The sequence below is a fragment of the Salvelinus alpinus genome, chromosome 14 (genome assembly GCF_045679555.1).
Source record: "Salvelinus alpinus chromosome 14, SLU_Salpinus.1, whole genome shotgun sequence".
NCBI lineage: Eukaryota > Metazoa > Chordata > Actinopteri > Salmoniformes > Salmonidae > Salvelinus > Salvelinus alpinus.
This window is the reverse complement of record NC_092099.1, coordinates 22379871-22400575: the sequence shown is the minus strand read 5'-3', so window position 1 is coordinate 22400575 and position 20705 is coordinate 22379871. Positions and strand designations below refer to the sequence as shown.

The 20705-nt window shown below is 43.4% G+C and overlaps 1 protein-coding gene across 11 annotated transcripts in view; it reads left to right on the top strand.

Moving 5' to 3' along the window:
• LOC139538599 (diacylglycerol kinase eta-like) overlaps window positions 1-20680 on the top strand; it is a 78338-nt gene extending 57658 nt beyond the window's left edge. For 3 of the 11 annotated variants that reach the window (XM_071340814.1, XM_071340817.1, XM_071340812.1), the window contains 21 exons: window positions 1448-1556; window positions 1659-1880; window positions 1995-2086; window positions 2793-2892; window positions 2972-3287; window positions 3772-3903; window positions 4585-4731; window positions 6412-6529; window positions 6897-7007; window positions 7162-7258; window positions 9036-9143; window positions 10655-10768; window positions 10851-10985; window positions 11204-11364; window positions 11507-11612; window positions 11714-11806; window positions 12028-12147; window positions 12227-12332; window positions 13458-13588; window positions 13941-14060; window positions 16772-20680. In XM_071340814.1, coding sequence (XP_071196915.1) covers window positions 1448-1556; window positions 1659-1880; window positions 1995-2086; window positions 2793-2892; window positions 2972-3287; window positions 3772-3903; window positions 4585-4731; window positions 6412-6529; window positions 6897-7007; window positions 7162-7258; window positions 9036-9143; window positions 10655-10768; window positions 10851-10985; window positions 11204-11364; window positions 11507-11612; window positions 11714-11806; window positions 12028-12147; window positions 12227-12332; window positions 13458-13588; window positions 13941-14060; window positions 16772-16858 — 2725 coding nt within the window. In that variant the 3' untranslated portion in view covers window positions 16859-20680. The remainder of the gene's footprint in view (window positions 1-1447; window positions 1557-1658; window positions 1881-1994; window positions 2087-2792; window positions 2893-2971; window positions 3288-3771; window positions 3904-4584; window positions 4732-6411; window positions 6530-6896; window positions 7008-7161; window positions 7259-9035; window positions 9144-10654; window positions 10769-10850; window positions 10986-11203; window positions 11365-11506; window positions 11613-11713; window positions 11807-12027; window positions 12148-12226; window positions 12333-13457; window positions 13589-13940; window positions 14061-16771) is intronic. The other 8 variants (XM_071340818.1, XM_071340821.1, XM_071340816.1 and 5 more) reach the window with 5 other exon arrangements.
• The last annotated feature ends 25 nt before the right edge of the window (window positions 20681-20705 follow it).

The window sequence follows — 20705 nt, the reverse complement described above, 5'->3', positions numbered from 1 at the left end:
GTGAAGGGAGTTGTACACAGAGCTGTACGAGATCTGCAGTTTATTGGCAATTTATCGCATGGAATAGCCTTCATTTCTCAGAACAAGAATAGACTGACGAGTTTCAGAAGAAGGTTTTTTGTTTCTGGCAATTTTGAGCCTAAAATCGAACCTACAAATGCTGATGCTCCAGATACTCAACTCAATCCCAGAACAACAGCAAAGGACCTTGTGAAGATGCTGGAGGAAACAGGTACAAAGTACCTATATCCACAGTAAAACGAGTCCTATATAACGAGTCCTATATTGACATAACCTGAAGCCACTGCTCCAAAACCGTCATAAAAAAGCCAGACTATGGTTTGCAACTGCACATGGGGAAAAAGATCATACTTTTTGGAGAAATGTCATCTGGTCTGATGAAACAAAAATAGAACTATTTGAGCTGTTCTTGACATAATATGGACTTGGTCTGTTACCAAATAGGGCTATCTTCTGTATCCCACCCCTACCTTGTCAAAACACAACTAATTGACTCAAAAGCATGAAGGAAAGAAATTCCACAAATTAACTTTTAACAAGGCACACCTGTTAATTGAAATGCATTCCAGGTGACTACCTCATGAAGCTGGTTGAGAGAATGCCAAGCGTGTGCAAAGCTGTCAAGGCAAAGGGTGGCTACTTTGAAGAATCTCAAATATAAAATATATTTTGATTCGTTTAACACTTTTTTGGTTACTACATGATTCCATATGTGTTATTTCATAGTTTTGATGTCTTCACTATTATTCTTCAATGTAGAAAATAGTAAAAATAAAGAAAAACCATTGAATGAGTAGGTGTGTCCAAATGTTTGACTGGTACTGTATGTTTGTATGTGTATTTGTATGTATGTATGTATGTATGTATGTATGTATGTATGTATGTATGTATGTATGTATGTATGTATGTATGTATGTATGTATGTATGTATGTATGTATGTATGTATGTATGTATGTATGTATGTATGTATGCATGTATGTATGTATGTATGTATATTTATATATATATATGTATGTATATTTATATGTATGTATGTATGTGTATATGTATGTATATTTATATATATGTATGTATGTGTATATGTATGTATATTTATATGTATGTATGTATGTACAGTACCAGTCAAAAGATAAATCATTTTAAGGGAAAAGAAAAGAGGGAAATTACCATAAGATGTTTTATGGAACCTGCCAAAGTCCTTCTGGAGGGGAGACAGAGTGAGAGAGAGGGGAATTAGATGGAGCATGCCTAAGATCACACAGAACACCAGATAAGACAGACTGACCCTAGTACCCTGGCACATGCAGCATAGATACTGGGGACAGAGACAGGGTGGTTGGTGCCCTGATCAGGGAAGAACAGGGACAGAAGCTATACTGTTCAGTGACTCTGACACTAGTACCATTCCTTTTGTGTGCTCTCCAGGCTGCGTCTCTTTCAGAAGTTTGATAACTTCCGGATCCTGGTGTGTGGAGGGGATGGGAGTGTAGGTTGGGTCCTCTCTGAGATAGACAAACTCAACCTCCACAAACAGGTAAGAACCCCCCCCCCCCACCTACCCCCCCCCCCCCCCCCCCCGCTGTCTCCCCCACCACACACGTACTCTCTCACTTCCCCCCTGTCTTTCTGTCTCCAGTGCCAGCTGGGAGTGCTGCCCTTGGGCACAGGAAACGACCTGGCGCGGGTGCTGGGCTGGGGCCCATCGTGCGACGATGACACGCAGCTTCCCCAGATTCTGGAGAAACTGGAGCGGGCCAGCACCAAGATGTTGGACCGCTGGAGCATCATGACCTACGAGATAAAGCTCCCCTCCAAACACAGCGGGCCCGTCACGCCAGACGACACTGACGACGGCCAGGTACACAACATCTGAAACATTAAGATTTGGGGGTGTTTTATAATGTAACGGTATCCCCCTGGCCTGGCTTAGTTTTATGCTCATTTTGCCTTTCTCCTCTCTCTGTGTCCCCAGTTCCAGATCTCAGCATATGAAGACTCGGTAACTGCCCATCTCACCAAGATCCTGAACTCTGACCAACACTCTGTGGTCATCTCCTCCGCTAAGTGAGTGTCTCATCTCAACACTGCTTACTGCTAAATGGCTGCAGACAATTTCATTTAATGTGAACTCACGCTCTCCTTTCACCCCCCGCTTCTCTCTCTCTGTCTCGCTCTCCCTCTCTGTCTCTCTCTACTCTGTCTCTCTCTCTACTCTCTCTTCTCTACTCTCTCTACTCTCTCTCTCTCTACTCTCTCTCTCTCTACACTCTCTCTCTCTACACTCTCTCTCTATTCTCTCTCTACTCTCTCTCTACTATATCTACTCTCTCTCTCTCTCAACACTCTCTCTCTACACTCTCTCTACTCTCTCTCTACTCTCTCTCTACTCTCTCTCTACTCTCTCTCTACTCTCTCTCTACTCTCTCTCTACTCTCTCTACACTCTCTCTACTCTGTCTCGCTCTACTATCTCGCTCTACACTCTCTCTACTATCGCTCTCTCCACTCTCTCTCTCTCTCTCTCTCTCTCTCTCTCTCTCTCTCTCTCTCTCCTCTCTCTCTACTATCTCTCTCTACTCTCCCTCTTCTCTACTCTCTATCTCTACTCTCTCTCTACTCTCTCTCTACATCTCTCTCTCTACATCTCTCTCTCTACATCTCTCTCTCTACGCTCTCTCTACTCTCTCTCTACTCTGTCTATTCTCTCTCTACTCTGTCTACTCTCTACTCTCTCTACGCTCTCTCTCTCTACTCTCACGCTGTCCTTCCAGGATCCTGTGTGAGACAGTAAAGGACTTTGTTGCCAAAGTGGGAAAATCTTACGAGAAAAGTATTGAGAATACAGAGGAGTGTGACACTATGTCTCTCAAAGTAAGTACCCCCCCCACACACATACATATACACACACACACACACACACACACTACCCTAACTCTCCTTTTCCCAACAGTGTGCCATCCTGAATGAGAAGCTAGACTCACTCCTCCAGACCCTCAACACAGAAGCCCAGTCACTCCCACCACCTCTTCCCCTTTCCACACCACCAATCGTTGAAGAGGAGGAAGAGGAAGAAGATGAGGAGGAGGAGGTGAGCGAGGAGTCGTTGACCGAGCTGAAGGAGAAACTGGAAGCGGAGGAGAGCGAAAAGAGAGGAGAGAAAGGAGGATGTTCGCCACACAAGCTGTTCAGAGCTAAAGAACAGCTGATGTTACGAGCCAACAGCCTGAAGAAGGCTGTACGACAGATCATTGAACAGGCCGAGAGAGGTACGTAGATATAGAACATAACAGATCATCGAAGAGGCCGGGAGAGGTACGTAGATATAGAACATAACAGATCATTGAACAGGCCGAGAGAGGTACGTAGATATAGAACATAACAGATCATTGAACAGGCCGAGAGAGGTACGTAGATATAGAACATAACAGATCATCGAAGAGGCCGGGAGAGGTACGTAGATATAGAACATAACAGATCATTGAACAGGCCGAGAGAGGTAAATAGGTATACAGTATGACAAAACGGATCAGACATACAATATAATAGAGCCTATGGCAAGTCTTTCATGCATGTTTCAGAGAGAATACAATGGAATACAGATTGTAAAACCATAAAAAGTATTGGCAATCACTGTGTCACGTAATACAAAGTTGTAGTGTCCAATTTCTCCCCTTTCTCCCCGTCACTCCCTCTCTCATCATCCTCTCCCCCTCCTCCCTTACCTTCTGGCACGGCCCCCTCTTCCTCTAGTGGTGGATGAGCAGAATGCCCACACAGAGGAGCTGGAGCTGCCGTCCCCGTTGGAGTTTAGGAAGGAAGGAGAGGAGGACAACAGGGACAGTGAGAAGGACGAGGACACCAAGGAACTGGAAGCCGTGCCATGTGAGTCTCTCTCTCTCTCTCTCTCTTTCGCTCTCTCTCCCCCATCCACCCAGTTCTCTTTAGATCTAGAGGAGTGGATAGGGAGTAAGGGCTAAGGGCCCATTTGAATACAGATAGAGTAAGTTGTATCATACAAGAAATCACACAGGATCTAAACTCCCCCAACTTAGTGGATCCTCCACTCACTACACCCTGCCACAGAGAACATGGACTATGTCTGACAAGCCCACACACATGATGTTTCCTGCTCTAAATATAGGATATTATTTTTGTAATAAGTATAGATGGAAACCATTCTCTGTATTCCTCACTATTGGATAATACTGGGTTTAGTTTGTCATTGACAGTGCAGTCAGTGGACTTACATAGCACAGAGTGTGTGCTTGTCCTTTAGTGTGTGTGTGTGTCCTGTAGGATGTGTCATTCTCTGTGGGACAGAGGCACTTCCTTTTTTTTTTTTTACAAGTAATCTGCTTATTGCTTCAGATCAATGGGGATGCCACTATATTCTCCTGTGTCATCCCTTTATTCTATCTACTCTCTCTAGATCTTTAGTACATACAGTAGTAGTAGTAGACAGTGAATGTCTCAGTACTTACATTTCTGGTATGTCTCTGTCTTTCTCCCTGGTCTCTTTCTCCTTCCGTCTCTGGTCTCTTTCTGGTGTCTCTCTCTTTCTAGTGGCTAAGAGTCCATGTTCTCCTCCTGAGAGGCTTGTAAGTCGCAGCAGCCAATCCTGTGGCTCGTTCTCCATCATGCCTTTCACCACCAGCAAGGAGAACCTGCCTGTACTCAACACACGCATCATCTGCCCTGGTACATCCTACGGTATATGCACTCATGTGCGCCATGCACATACATGCACATACACACTTCCCATTAGAGGTCTTCACGGGTCCACCCAAACACAATTACGTGGCATCTGACTAGGGACCCGAGCGGGTCCAGATTCTGACAGAATTCTAAATTCTCACGTGTCCTGGTCGGATCTGATATGATCGTCACGGGTCTTGGGTATGTGCAATTATAACTGATTTGCCCGTATGGACTTGCAGAGACCCGAACGCGACTGCTGCAGTATAAAGAGAGAAAAAATTGTAGGCTATCATTTATGCTTCTGCTCTTGAGTGGCGTGTGTAACTTGTTGTTGTCGGGCAATCACAAGTCATCATCAAAGTGACTCTACAGTCAAAAAGCCTCAGTGTGTGGGAAGCAAGTTAGGAGATATCTAATCAATTTAAAAGTTCAATTAGAAGGATGGACTAAAACGTCAAGAGCCAACAGGTAGGCTGCTACTTAGTTTGAAGAGAGTTATTAATTTATTTGTAATTGTAGAACGGCAAGGATTAGACCATCAGACCAGAGAATCTTGTTTCTCATGGTCTGAGAGTGCTTTATGTGTCTTTTGGCAAACGTCAAGTGGGCTGTCATGTGCCTTTTACTGAGGAGTGGCTTCAGTCTGGCCACTCTACCATAAAGGCCTGATTGGTGGAGTGCTGCAAAGATGGTTGTCCTTCTGGAAGATTCTCCCATCTCCACAGAGGAACTCTGGAGCTCTGTCAGAGTGAACATTGGGTTCTTGCTCACCTCCCTGACCAAGGCCCTTCTCCGCAGATTACTCAGTTTGGCCGGGCGGTCAGCTCTAGGAAGAATCTTGGTGGTTTCTAACTTCTTCCATTTAAGAATGATGGAGGCCGCTGTGTTCTTGGGGACCTTCACTGCTGCAGAAATGTTTTGGTACCCTTCCTCAGATCTGTGCCTCGACACAATCCTGTCTCGGAGCTCTATGGATAATTCCTTCGACCTCATGGCTTGGTTTTTGCTCTGACATGCACTGTCAACTGTTTAAGCTCATATAGACAGGTGTGTGCCTTTCCAAAGCATATCCAATCAATTGAATTTACCACAGATGGACTCCAATCAAGTTGTAGAAAGAGCTCATGGATGATCAATGGAAACAGGATGAACCTGAGCTCAATTTCGAGTCTCATAGCAAATGGTCTGAATACTTACGTGAACAAGGTATTTCAGTTTTTAATACATTTGAAAACATTTCTAAATATCTGTTTTTGCTTTTTCATTATGGGTTATTGTGTGTTGACTGATGAGGGAAAAACATTTTTTCATCCATTTTAGAATAAGGCTGTAACGTACGGGCCGGGTCTGGTTCTCCTTGGGTCTGTTCGAAACGGGTCTCTATATTTAAAACATTCATTTATTTGGGTACACTCTAAGAAATAAAGGTGCTATCTAGAACCTTAAAGGGTTCTTTGGCTGTCCCGAAAGTAGATCCCTTTGAAGAACCCTTTTGGGTTCCGTGTGGAACTCAACTTTTTGGACCTGTGAAGACCTCTACTTCACATACACACTTCATTTGCCATGGTTTGCGCTCATGCGTATACACACATATCTATTGTCTGAAATGATACACACACATCTGCCTTGGTACAAGTGCACATACCACACACACACAGCACTCTTTAAGAACATCTCTGTTTCTCTGTATAGGTTTGCGTGCTGGTCTGGCAGCTTCTATAGCCGGTAGCTCCATCATCAGTAAAATGCTGCTGGCCAACATCGACCCATTTGGTGCTACGCCCTTCCTGGACTCTGACCTGGACTCTCTGTAAGATCCTCTGACCTCTACCCTTTAACCCTTTAACCCTTCATAAACCTTGACCTACTGGACTCGCTGTAAGACCCTCTGACTTCTGAACTCTACCCTTTAACCCTTCATAAACCCTGACCTCCTGGACTCGGTGTAAGACCCTCTGACTTCTGACCTCTAAACTCTACCCTTTAACCCTTCATAAACCCTGACCTCCTGGACTCGCTGTAAGACCCTCAGACCTCTGACGTCTAACCTTTAGGTTACCATATTCAGAATGTTTCCGACTTGACCTTTTTGGAGGCCAGATCAAAACATTAATGTTTTAAGTTTTCAGTTGAATTGTAGTTTTCTGAACTGCCCTGTATCTATATCTCCCACACAGAGAGGGCTTTAGTGAGAAGTGTGTCATGAACAATTACTTTGGCGTTGGGCTGGATGCTAAGATCACCTTGGAGTTCAACAACAAGAGGGAGGAACACCCAGAGAAGTGCCGGTGAGCTCTAGGTTTATTTCTCCTCTCTCATCCCTCTCTACTGTCCTCTCATCCCTCTCTCGCCTCTATTCTCTCCCCATTTTCCCCCATTTTGTGTACACTCCTTTCTCTTCCTCACTCTGACTATCCTCCCGCCGTCTCTCTCTCTCTCTAGGAGTCGTACTAAGAACAGGGTGTGGTATGGTGTTCTGGGCACCAAGGAGCTCCTCCAGAGAACCTACAAGAACCTAGAACAGAAGGTTCAACTGGAGGTGAGAATTAGAATTACCATAGAATTAAAATTACTAGAAGGGTCTTTCCCATGCAAATCAATGTTTAGTGGTCGACAGAATGGCGGCCATATTGGGTGTACCACAGGGAATGATAACCAGTACATTGCATTTGGAAAGTATTCACACCCCTTCACTTTTTCTACGTTTTGTTACGGTACAGCCTTCTTCTAAAATGGATACAAAATCATCAATCTGCACACAATACCCCATAACGACAATGAGAAAGCATGTTTTTCAAATTTTGAGCAAATGTATTAAAAATAAAATACAGAAATATCTTATTTACACAAGAATTCAGACCCTTTGCTATGAGACACGAAATGGAGCTCAGGTGCATCCTGTTTCCATTTATCATCCTTGAGATATTTCTACAACTTGATTAGAGTCCACTTGTGGTATATTAAATTGATTGGACATGATTTGGAAAGGCACACACCTGTCTATATAAGGTCCCACAGTTGACAGTGCATGTCAGAGCAAAAACCAAGCCATGAAGTCGAAGGAATTGTCCGTAGAGCTCCGAGACAGGATTGTGTCGAGGCACAGATCTGGGGAAGGGTACCAAAAGATGTCTGCAGCAGTGAAGGTCCCCAAGAACACAGTGAACTCCATCATTCTTAAATGGAAGAAGTTTGGAACCACCAAGACCCTTCCTAGAGCTGGCCACCAGACAAACTGAGCAATCGGGGGAGAAGGGCCTTGGTCAGGGAGGTGACCAAGAACCCGATGGTCCCTCTGACAGAGCTCTAGATTTCATCTGTTGAGATGGGAGAACCTTCCAGAAGGACAACCATCTCTGCAGCACTCCACCAATCAGCCCTTTACGGTAGAGTGGCCAGATGGAAGCCACTCCTCAGTAAAAAGGCACATGACAGCCCGCTTGGAGTTTCCCAAAAGACACCTAAAGGACTCACACCATGAGAAAAGATGGTCTGATGAAACCAAAATTAAACTCTTTGGCCTGAATGCCAAGCGTCACGTCTGGAGGAAACCTGGAACCATCCCTACGGTGAAGCATGGTGGTGGCAGCATCATGCTGTGGGGATGTTTTTCAGCGGCAGGGACTGGGAGACCAGTCAGGATTGAGGGAAAGATGAACGGAGCAAAGTACAGCGAGATCCTTGATAAAGACCTGCTCCAGAGATCTCAGGACTTCAGACTGGGGCGAAGGTTCACCTTCCAACAGGACAACGACCCTAAGCACACAGCCAAGATAATGCAGGAGTGGCTGCGGGACAAGTTTCTGAATGTCCTTGAGTGGCTCAACCAGAGCCCGGACTTGAACCCAATCGAATATCTCTGGAGAGACCTGAAAATAGCTGTGCAGCGACGCTCCCCGTCCAACCTGACAGAGCTTGAGAGGATCTGCATAGAAGAATGTGAGAAACTCCCCAAATACAGGTGTGCCAAGCTTGTAGCGTCATACCCAAGACTCGAGCCTGTAATCTCTGCCATAGGTGTTTCAACAAAGTACTGAGTAAATGGTCTGAATACTTATGTAAGTGTGATATTTCAGTTTTTTTTATTTGTATAAATTTGCTAAAAAATCTAAAAACCTGTTTTTGCTTTGTCATTGTGTGTAGATCGATGAGGAAAAAAACCAATTAAATCAATTTTAGAATAAGGCTTTAACTTAACAAAATGTGGAAAAAGTCAAGGGGTCTGAATACTTTCTGAATGCACTGTACATACCCCTGGCCAGTCTACAGCTTCTCCGTGTTGAAATAGAACCTAACCAACTCTTTGTGTGTTCCAGTGTGACGGTCAGTACATCCCCCTGCCCAGCCTTCAGGGCATCGCGGTGCTGAACATCCCCAGCTACGCTGGAGGAACCAACTTCTGGGGAGGCACCAAGGAGGATGACGTGAGTACTGTTCTCTCTCTCTCTGTGTGTGTGTGTGTGTGTGTGTGTGTGTGTGTGTGTGTGTGTGTGTGTGTGTGTGTGTGTGTGTGTGTGTGTGTGTGTGTGTGTGTGTGTGTGTGTGTGTGTGTGTGTGTGTGTGTGTGTGTGTGTGTGTGTGTGTGTGTGTGTACTACTCGGCTTGGTTCAGTAGTGTGAAAAGTGTCTTAGTGTTTTCTTCCTGAGGATGATGTACAGGAGGCTAAATGAGAGTCAGGCTTCTGGTATTTGCACGGGATGACCTGTTTACGCCACTAAGTGGCACCTCAACCCTTACAACCATACTGATAATACTGCCTTTGTCATTCTATGTGTACAACACCTTTCCAGATCCCAAGGACTCTTGTTGTCTTGGTTGTCACTTTGTGGCTGCTGGCTCAGTCTTGTTGGAGAAGAGGCAAAGAGAATGATAACACTTCTGGGTTATTGTTGTTCAGTAACGTGTGTTTTATTACTGGAGCTGATTTGGTCCTGTGACGTTTTTAGATGTGTTTAAACCCTCTCCTCTCGCTCCCAGTGTCGGGGCCTGAGTATGACCCCTGGTGAGAGAGGTGGCCGCCTATCGACTTGTTTGTTTAAGACTCAGATAGTACAAGGGCTGCTGACGGATTGGAGTGTCGGGTTTGCTACACACGCGCAGACGCATTACACACACACCTCCCTGGTGTGGCCCCTAGTCCAGTGAGGTTACCTCTGTCTGTGACGTGGTGTTGTTATGTAATGGCTGTGCTGGGGCAGAGGAAGCAGCTGGGAGAGAACATACAGTGGAACTGATCCAACACACACGTCATCCTGAAAGTTTACTCTCTTGTCTCTAAACACACACATACACACTTACAGTAAATTCACACGCACACACAAACTTATTTCTTAGCCTGTGTTCAAACTATAAACCATCTACAGACCTGACTGTTTTGGCCACAATGAAAACAAACCGGTTGCGTAGATGTGTTATTGTGAGTAGGGTTCCATCTAGTGGAATTAGTCTGAACTACAATACAATAGCTCACAACCTCTCTCTCTTTGAGCCTTTGACGTGCAGCAGGCTGAATAGTACAGATCTGCATTAAAGTGGCATTTCTGAGTGTATCGGAGCGGAGAAATTGTGCAGTAGAATGATGTCTAATTCATCACGGCCTTGACCTTATCATGGACAATGTGGACAGAGAAATCAATCTCAAGTTAGAGAGACCTTTAACTCCAGAGTCTTTCAATCTAAATTCTAACCCCTCGTTTTCACTAGATGATTTGGAGGTGAAGGAATTGTCAGAAAACATTAATTTTCAATGGAGGGTGATGGTGATGGTGATGACGACGATTGTGATAGTGTTGATGAGGCTGATGTACCACAAGAAAAATCCCCCCCACACAGTGAGCATCATCAAAAATACTTTAACGCAATGTACTGTAAATGCGTTCATTGTGTTTTAACCCCTGCCTCTATTATTGTGTGTGTGTGTTGTGTGTGTGTTTAGATCTTCTGTGCCCCGTCGTTCGATGATAAAATCCTGGAGGTGGTAGCAGTGTTCGGCAGTATGCAGATGGCCGTGTCCAGAGTCATCAAACTACAACACCACCGCATAGCACAGGTAACACACCCGTGCGAACGCACACACACTACTTGTATCATACTGTGGTTTTTCGCCATATGACTCTTTCCTCCCCTGTCAGTGTCGCTCAGTGAAGATCACGATCCTGGGAGATGAGGGTGTTCCTATCCAAGTGGACGGGGAGGCCTGGGTACAACCTCCTGGAGTCATCAAGATCCAACACAAGAACAGAGCCCAGATGTTGACCAGAGACAGGGTGAGCGAGGGATGGAGAGAAGGAGGGGGGGGTAGGAAGTAGGGAGGGAGCCCCAGAGTGTGAGAAAAAGAGGACATACAGTCAATGGGCAATAATATAGGGAGGAAGGGAGAGAAAGAGATGCTAAGAGGAAGAAAGAGAAGGGTATGCCCAAGATGCTCTGTCTGTGGATGTGAACTCCTGTTCTCCCTGTGTGTCCCCTCCCTGTCCATGTGCAGGCGTTTGAGAACACTCTGAAGTCGTGGGAGGACAAGCTGAAGTATGACAAGCTGCCCCTGCGGCCTCACCTCTACCCCCAGCAGTCTGTGGACCTGGCCACTGAGGAGGAGGTAGCCCTCGTACAGCTGGTTGCCCGTGCAGCGGACGAGCTCATCACCAGGTACACACACACACACGCGACCACCTCATTTCGCTCCATTCTACACAGTTATCTGTCCTTTATATTGAATACTGTACCTGTAAAAACCCTCTGTCAATCAGCAGTCAGAACTCTGCCCTCTGACTCCCCTCTCCAATCACAGGATCTGTGAGGCAGCCAAGACCAATGGGCTTCTAGAGCAGGAGCTTGCTCACGCCGTCAACGCCTCGTCACATGCCATCAACAAGACGCACCCCAAGTTCCCAGAGGTTAGGGACGTCATCAACAGGTTATCTGTGTGATGTGAGGAGTGTGTGTGTGGGAATGTAGTTGTCTAATATCAGGTTTGTTTGTATTGCCTTGTCGCCAGAGTATGGCCAGGAACACAGCTATAGAAGTAGCCAGCAATGTGAAGGCTTTACACAACGAGACTGAATCCCTTCTGGTGGGACGAGTATCACTGGTGAGTTACAATCTAAGAAGATGGATCAGTTTAGCCTTCCTAAATCCTAACCTGAAATATTTAGGAGGGAATACGCCAAACTGACCTTTGATCCGTATCAAGGGTAACTTCGTCTTACACAGTCTCTGTACAGGAATGTATCCTTCCTGCCCAACTCGTGTGTGTGTGTGTGTGTGTGTGTGTGTGTGTGTGTGTGTGTGTGTGTGTGTGTCCATCCGCAGCAACTGGAACCCTCAGATGAAGAGTCTTTATCCAGTGCTCTGCAGAGTGTGGAGATGGAGCTAGGCAAACTAGTGGATATCCCCTGGTTATACCATATACTGCAACCCAATGAAGATGAGGTGAGAACACACACACCACACACCACACACACACACATACACACACACACTTCTAATCCTACACTTGTGTCCCTCTCAGGACCCCTCGTTAGAGTATGGCAAGAGGAACAGTCGTAGCAGCATGTTCAGAATTGTGCCAAAGTTCAAGAAAGAGAAAGCTACCAAGAAGACCAGCCCTCAGTCAGGTACGTGTTGGTCTTCTGTGTCTCTCTCCACAGGCTTTGTATACGCACACACACACAAACACACACGCAACAAGAATGTGTATATAATGTGTAAATATCACAATACGTTGTTTTGTTTTATCGTCTGTTTGAGAAAGTAACTACATAGGTTTAGAACTAAGGTCTTTACCGTCTCTGTGGCCTACATATAGTGGTTGAAATGCATTATAACCACCCAGTGTGGTGTCAGAGATTGTCTCTGTGATCTCTGTTTCCCCGGTCCCCAGCCATCCAAGAGCACCCCTCTTTTCTCTGTTCATGGTCTCATCCACCTGTCTACGCATGTACAGCAGGCACAAACCAAGGCCAAAGACAGGGTGAGGGTGGTGGACGCAGGGCCAAAAATCCTGGGGTTGCCCAGAGAAAGACATTTTCTGTATTTGAACACCTTTTTGCCTTCATGACGACTGATACAACTGAACATTGACTGCATTTGTTTATGAATATTACTGCCAATAGAACATGAAAACAAGCCATTTCTGCTGTATGCTTGCTCCAGCTGAACTCTCGTCTCATTGTTTTGGGGTGAAATGAGATATGATGCCAGACAGACAGTAGAATGGATACAAATAGAATGCCAGGGGTTGGCTGGTCCTCTGCTTTAGGACCCTGTCTGATTGGTTGGGAGTGTGTTAGTCCTGCCTACAGTGAGGCAGGGCAAGGGGTTGATTGGGTGGGGCATTCCTGTAGGTTGCACAGGCTTCCACCTCCCTCTCCCTCCTACTTCCTGTACGTCTGTGTTCTGATTGGTGGATAACCTGCATGCCCTCAGCCTCTCTGGAAGGCCATTGGCCACAGCCCTGTTTTTCCGACCAACCAACCTCTGACATCTCTGTTAACCCCTCCTCTTTCCCGCCATCCGCTGCCGCATTTCCTCTCCCTCCCTCCCTTCCTTTCCTTCTCTACCTCTCCTCCTCTCCCTGTTTTCCTATCCCTCTATTGGGATTTTATTTCTCTGATTGTGTGTATGTCTGTGTATACAAGCGTGTGTGTGGATGTGGGTGTGCGTCCCAATTTGTGTGTGTGTGCACGTGAGCGAGGGTCTCACACTGAGCGAGCCCCTTCTTGCTCTATATGTGTGTGTAGTGGAGAGATGGGGCACAGAGGAAGTGGGCGTCTGGCTGGAGCAACTCAGTCTGGGAGAGTACAGAGACACCTTCACACGCCACGACATCCGAGGCTCGGAACTGCTGCACCTGGAGAGGAGGGACCTGAAGGTACACCCACACACACACACACACACACACTCAAACATAACACACACAGAGACACACACACACACACACACTCAAACATAATGCACACACAAACGCTAATACATACACACACGCTAATGCACACACACACACACACACACACACACACACACACACACACACACACACACACACACACACACACACACACACACACACACACACACACACACACACACACACACACACACACTCAAACATAACACACACACACACACACACCCGTTACCTCATCTATCCCCAGATCAACTCTCTTTCTCTCTTCCTCTCCGTTTCTCTCCATCTCTTTCTCTCTGATTCTGTTGGCCGTTAGCTGTCTCCCTGTTTGCTACTCTGTGCTGCACTGCTCTGCTTGGCTTCCTCTGTGTGTGAGAGTGTTGCTTACCTACCGCAGGAGACTGGCTGCGACTCACTAACCCCCCAGTCTCCAATGGTACTGTGTGCGAACTGGAAACGGGACAGGGCTGGGGGAATGGGGGAGGGAGGGCTGGGGGAATGGGGGAGGGAGTGCTGGGGGAGTGGGAGGGGTCACGAAGGGTAAAGGAGGGTTGGGGTGCCACCATAGGCGAGACTAAAAGCTGTTTTAAGTATGAGCGACATATAGTATTCACGGACAGAGGCACAACAACTCCCAGGGAAGCCGACCCACAGGGGTGTGTGAGCGAACATGCTTTTTTGGAGTGATGCTTAACATGGGTGACAGATACTTGGAGTTATAGGAGAAAGATGTCCACTGTTGACTCCACTCTGAGAAAACACCTCAGCGAGAACAATTTAGACACCTTGTTTATGACCAAAACATCCAATGGAGATGATGGAGTGTCATTTAAACAATGTTTTTAATAGACTGAAAAGTCTATCAGTTTCATGTACCAGTGATCCTATGGGATATACAGTGGGGGGATTGAATGAGGGCAAAGCGAGTAGGATGACTTTCTGACATTAGTAATAGACACACACATGCACACATCCATATGAGCAACTGGCCTACCATACCTTGGACTGTGCAAGTGTTTCTTTCTCTCTGTCTGTGTGTGTGTGTGTGTGTGTGTGTGTGTGTGTGTGTGTGTGTGTGTGTGTGTGTGTGTGTGTGTGTGTGTGTGTGTGTGTGTGTGTGTGTGTGTGTGTGTGTGTGTGTGTGTGTGTGTGTGTGTGTGTGTGTGTGTGTGTGTGTGTGTGTCCTCATTCCAAATCTGTACCCTCCATATTGCTATGGAAATACCACCATTATCCAATGAAAAAAAAAAAGGTTTTTTTTTGGGATCATATTTAGAAACATGGTAACATTTTACTTAAAGGTCCCATGCAGCTGTTTTTATATCAACTTGAAATCATTTCTGGGTAACAATTAAGTACCTTACTGTGATTGTTTTTAATTAAAAAAATAGCTTCTTAGTAAAGGGACATTTCTCAAGCAAGAATTTTGCTAGGACTGTCTGGGAGTGGTGAGGGGATAACTGAAAACTAGCTGTTATTGGCAGAGAGGTTTGGAACAATTTTTGTATTGGTCTATAAACTAATTTAACGTATGGTGATGTCACCATGGATGGCCAAAACTCCATCCCACCAAAACAGGCTGAAATTTCAGGCGGTCTTTTCAAACAGCTCTTACACTAAAAGGGCATTATCATAATTGTCACAATTTCACAGTAATATTCCAACCTCTTAGTGTGGAAATGTATATAAAACACAGTAAAATCACATTTTTGACTGCACTGAGCCTTTAACACTTACAGGTAAAAATGCATTATGATGCCGTTATAATGCATTGTAAGACTTGTCATACGCATGTAAGAGGCCCTTCCCACTGGGCAAACACTGGTTGAATCAACGTTGTTTCCACGTCATCTCAACAAACCAAAAAATATGTGATGACGTTGAATCAATGTGGAAAACTGATTGGATTTACGAAAGTCATCAACATACTGGAATTTCTTCTTTTTTTTCTCCACCCAATTTATTACGAAATTGAAATTATTAAGATTTTTTTTCCCCACCTTGGTTGACTACCCAACCAATTGTAAATCAAAACTAGACGTTGAAATGACGTCTGTGCCCAGTGGGTTATAATGCTTTGCAGCATGTAAGTATTAAACATATTATAATTAAGCAATACGGCCTGAGGGGTTGTGATGTATATGGCCAATACACCACGGCTAAGGGCTGTTCTTAACCACGACGCAACGCGGAGTGCCTGGATACAGCCCTTAGCCGTGGTATATTGTCCATATACCACAAACCCCCGAGGTGTCTTGTTGCTATTATAAACTGGTTACTAATGTAATTAGAACAGTAAAAATAAATGTTTTGTCATACCCGTGTTATTCAGCCAATCAGCATTCAGGGCTCGAACCACCCAGTTTATAATCCCTATTATAAGACATTTTGAGTGCCTAAAGCATGCTATTTGGCTTTAATTGGTATTACCAAACTATCACACAGAAAATGGCCAAAGGATCATAAATACAAACAGTGGCAGCTACATGCTGTTCAGTAGCGAGCTCCACGTTTGAATATTTGCAATGGTTATTGAAAGGTAGGTACAGCACAACACATCTGTTCACACTGTCTGTTTTGTCATTGACCAGAAGATATTGTTTTTACAGTACAGGACCTGTTGCTTTGTAACATCTGGCACTATGAGACATATTCAGCACACATGAAGTGAAACGTGTATTACTGGCTGCCTTTAAAGCTAGATTCCTTCGTTGCTAAATCCATTTTTTGACTTATATATTAATCATATATACTTGTTGATTCTTGAAGAATATAACTTATGAATCCATTGTGGGCTTAATTTAACTGTCATACCCCATCAGAACCCAACATAAAATATTGTTTTACTCCAATGTTTGTAAACAACTAAATGTAAACATACATTGTATAGCCTCAACACATAGTAAAAACTATCATTTGTATATAATGGATGGTCAGTCTATGCATCCATAGCCCTGTCTATGTATTTGAGAGTGGTTACATTTCTCCAGGCCCATCCCTTTACTTTTTACCAACTGCCTAGTTTTTGTTTGAACTCTGGATTCTAGCTTTAAGAGGTCCTACATAGTGACATACACTGAGTTCTATAATGATTTAGTTTTTAAATAGTAGAGTCAATGTTCTTACGATGTCGTCGTCTCTCCACAGGATCTGGGGATATCGAAAGTGGGTCATATGAAGAGAATTCTTCAGGGAACTAAGGACCTGGCTAAGACCGCCATGATTGACCTCTAACCCAGAAGTAGTTGGAGAGGAAGTGCCCCTCCACCACAGAGGAAGTATTTTGGAGCTCCGCAGGAAGAGCTGAATGCCTGGTATCTTGGGATGAATGGATGGATTTGATCCTGTGGATGAATTTGGGAATGCTGTTTCAGAGAAGCTTTACAACAGAAATGTTTTAGTGAGGCTGTGATTGGTGCCAAAATGGAAGATGGAACTTGAAAGCAGTTGACAGTGCAAAGAAGGAAGTCATGGATCTTCACAAAAAGCCATTTTTCTAAAATCATATTTCCATTCATGGCACAATCAGGTATGCAACTTATCATCATTATAAAAGTTTGATTGGTCGCCTGGCATCGTAGAGAAGGCCCAATCCAAGTAGCAACAAGGTGACTTCCATGAGTGTGTCCTACCAGCGGGGTGTGAGTGTGTCCAGTTCAATACAGTACCGTATGGCTTTGTGATTGGCTTACTGGCTCTTTGCTTAGCAATAGATGGCTACAGATGCAACACGACAGTCACAATACCCTGCTTTCACTGTTTACACCAGAGGCGATGGCCTACGTCCCAAATGGCACCCTATTCCCTGTGTAGCGCTCGACTTTTGAGTGGTGCACTATGTAGGGAATAGGGTGGGATTACAGATGTGCCCTGGGAGAAGGAGAGATGCAACATCACAACCTAAAGAGAGTGAAGCGAGGTCTCTGAAAACAGTGAGACATATGTTGCATGCTATGCTAGCTTAACTTTGGATATCTATTTGGAATTGCATGAATAGTGTTTCGATTTTTTGGTGTAAAAAGATAACACTTGAACAAGTTTTTTTTTTTTATATGACTTTAGTATTATTATGCCATTTGTTACTACTGAAAGCATCATTTTGGTTTGAATAGAAAAAAAATGTTGATGACTTTTATTTATTTGTTTTTGCATGATGATTCTGTGTCAAAGACCTATGTCATGTGCCATATTTGAGTCATTTTATTGTAAATGTGCTTTATTGGTAAGAAAACATCAGAATTTAAGACAAGTTATCAGATTACATATTAGGAGTTATGTTTTGTCATTTGACACGTTTTCTGTTGATGTGAAAATCAGTACCAAAGTGAATGTCCAAGACACTTCCGAACTTAAATGTTAACTTTGAAAGTAGTGAAAATATTGTTATAATGTTTGAGATAAATAGCAGTCACGTATAGAGGGAGTGAAGTTGATGGTTGTAAGCCAACAATTTCATATTTTTATGGAATACTTAATAGGCACTTTTCCATTTTGGGTGTTTGCAAAGTTACATCCTCATATCAGTAGATACATTTTACTTCAATCTTTATCATTTAAACACTCAGTATTTCACAGAGTAACACTATGGTAGTGGGAATAGGAGTTATACATTGATTTAGGTAGAGCAGCTGAGGAGCAAAGGAGTTTTGCTAATGTGCAGCCTTTCTAAATTGCTCAGTGTGATATGTAATGTTAATAGGACACTTATTTTGTTAGATTGGTTGCATTACAGGGTATATTTGTATGTGATGCTAAGTATGCATTGTATATATGCAATCTAAACCAGTGTATGATACACTGTTAGTAGTTATTCTAGTCCAATGCCTTTGTAGATTGCCCACATGACATGCAGTGTCAACAGCTAACACGTTTTGATGACATTGTTTATTAATTTGCACCATAAACACCAATTGTAGATTATTGCTTTTGTTAAGTAGACTAATCTCTCCCGTATTTGTTTAATGCTGTTGTATTTTAATGGAGGTGCAATATTGTAGTGGTTTTGATACAGTCTCTCTGACGTGTTGTTTCGCTGTGGGGAAAACCGAAAGGGTTTTGTATACACGGACAGACTTTTAAATTAAATAGCGTTTTTAACTAGTTAATTTTAATTCAAAAATTCTTCCAACATCTCACTGGTTTTTAGTCTCGTTCCTCTGTGCTTCCAGGATGATTCTCAAAGCAGGATGCAGGAAATCATAGACTGTTGAACAGGCAGACCTGACTGTTGTTCTATGTATTTATATACGATCCCTTGTATGTTCATTTACATCAGCTAAATACTTAGCAACAACTGTATGTTTATCATTGATCGGCCAACTTGTAATATCAATTGATCCAATGATTATTATTATAATGTTTTTTTACCTGAACAAAACTGTTCATATCAGGATCTTGGCTCGCTTTATTGTACAGTCCTCCTGTACCCCAATATCTACTACCAAATGGAAATAGGAAGTTATCATTCATGATCACATGGTAATTACATTTAGGCTTCTTTAGGATTCATTGAGAAAGCAATTAATCTTTTTGGTACCAGTTGGTTACCAATTGTGTTCATTTATTTGAAGTAAGCGCCAGAAAGTAGCTTGTATCTAATACTCCATAATTGTGCAGTGTAAATATAGGACTGTAAAATAAAGCATTACCTACAATATTCTTAGAGGGTGCCACATATCACAACTTGAAATTCCTAGTTTCCCACCAACCTCTCTTTTGGTGACTTCTTAAGAGAATTGACATTATCAAGAAGCATATAGACTATCCTCACAGTCACGTCTTTTTTTTATAACATGAAACCCAAATCATGAGGCCTTTAAATGTCCTGAAATGTGAACTTTTTTTTCTAGTCCTACCTTAGTAAAAAATAGTCTAGACAAAATAAATGTGCTTTATTGCAAGTATGATTGTTGTATTTAAAAAAAAAATATTATAATAATTAAACTTCATAGCCCCAAGCTAGCTAGGTTCCTAACCAAAGATATGAATTAAACATATTCTGAACTTTCAATCTTTTATGAAATCCTAAGTACCCAACCCACAATTCTTGATCATTAACTGTATGTCAGTCATTGTGTGACAGTCAGATGACTATCAGTTCTTTGTTTGTGCCACAGTCATGTCTTGTTGTCTTTAAGTGGCTTTGTTATGGGCTGGTATCACAGACATATTGAATATGGATTCATTTTAAGTAGGCCTAGCTCTTGTTCTCAGAGTGGTTTAACATTCGAATACATAGTTCTGTATTCATATTAAAACCACATGTTCAGTAGTCTGAATTCAAGTGCAATCTAGGTAGTTTATGTCTGTGTTTTCAGCTCAATGTGCTTTAATCTGAGCTGTGCATTTCCTCACTGCAGGTCAAACTCAAAGCTTTAGTTCACAGGCTTTGTGTGTCTGTCTGAAGGGTCTCTGCCTGGTTTTGCATGACTGTGTTAGACCCCACTCCAGGCTTAGAGACAGAGCTTAAGTTCTCCAATCTGGGGAGAGGTTTCCCGTACGCACAGATCTAAGATCAGCTTACCTCCCCCAATCCTTACCATAACAATTAGAAGGGGAAAATGCAGAACTGACCTTAGATCAGCATCCAAGGGCAACTTCAACCTACTCCATGTTTTTCCAGTGTTGTGTGTATATATAATGCTGCAAACTGCCTGGTTTTCATGAACCAACCAAACCCTATGTGAGGATATTTTAGGATGATGGTCTATAACATGGTGGAAGAGAAGTGAGTTTCATTTGTTTACATTATGTTTACAATGGCACAGTTTTAAGAATAAATATACATAGATATACAATATTTGCATATTTATTGCCTAAGGTTAAACAATATGATGATGTGTAACTGTGTTTTCATCTTTGGAATATAATGTTACAGTTGTCACCTGTGTTACTATCTGGATGATTTTGGTGAAGTAGTTGGTCATTTTTATGACTAATAAGTGACTGTTTGCTGTGCCTTTTTATGGTTAGAAAGCATGGTTAACTATTTATTACAATATGGAAGTCACTGAGATGTGTATTTTTGTATTCTGATTAAATAAATGGTTCAACTTTGTTGTACATTTTCTTAGGCGCCTTA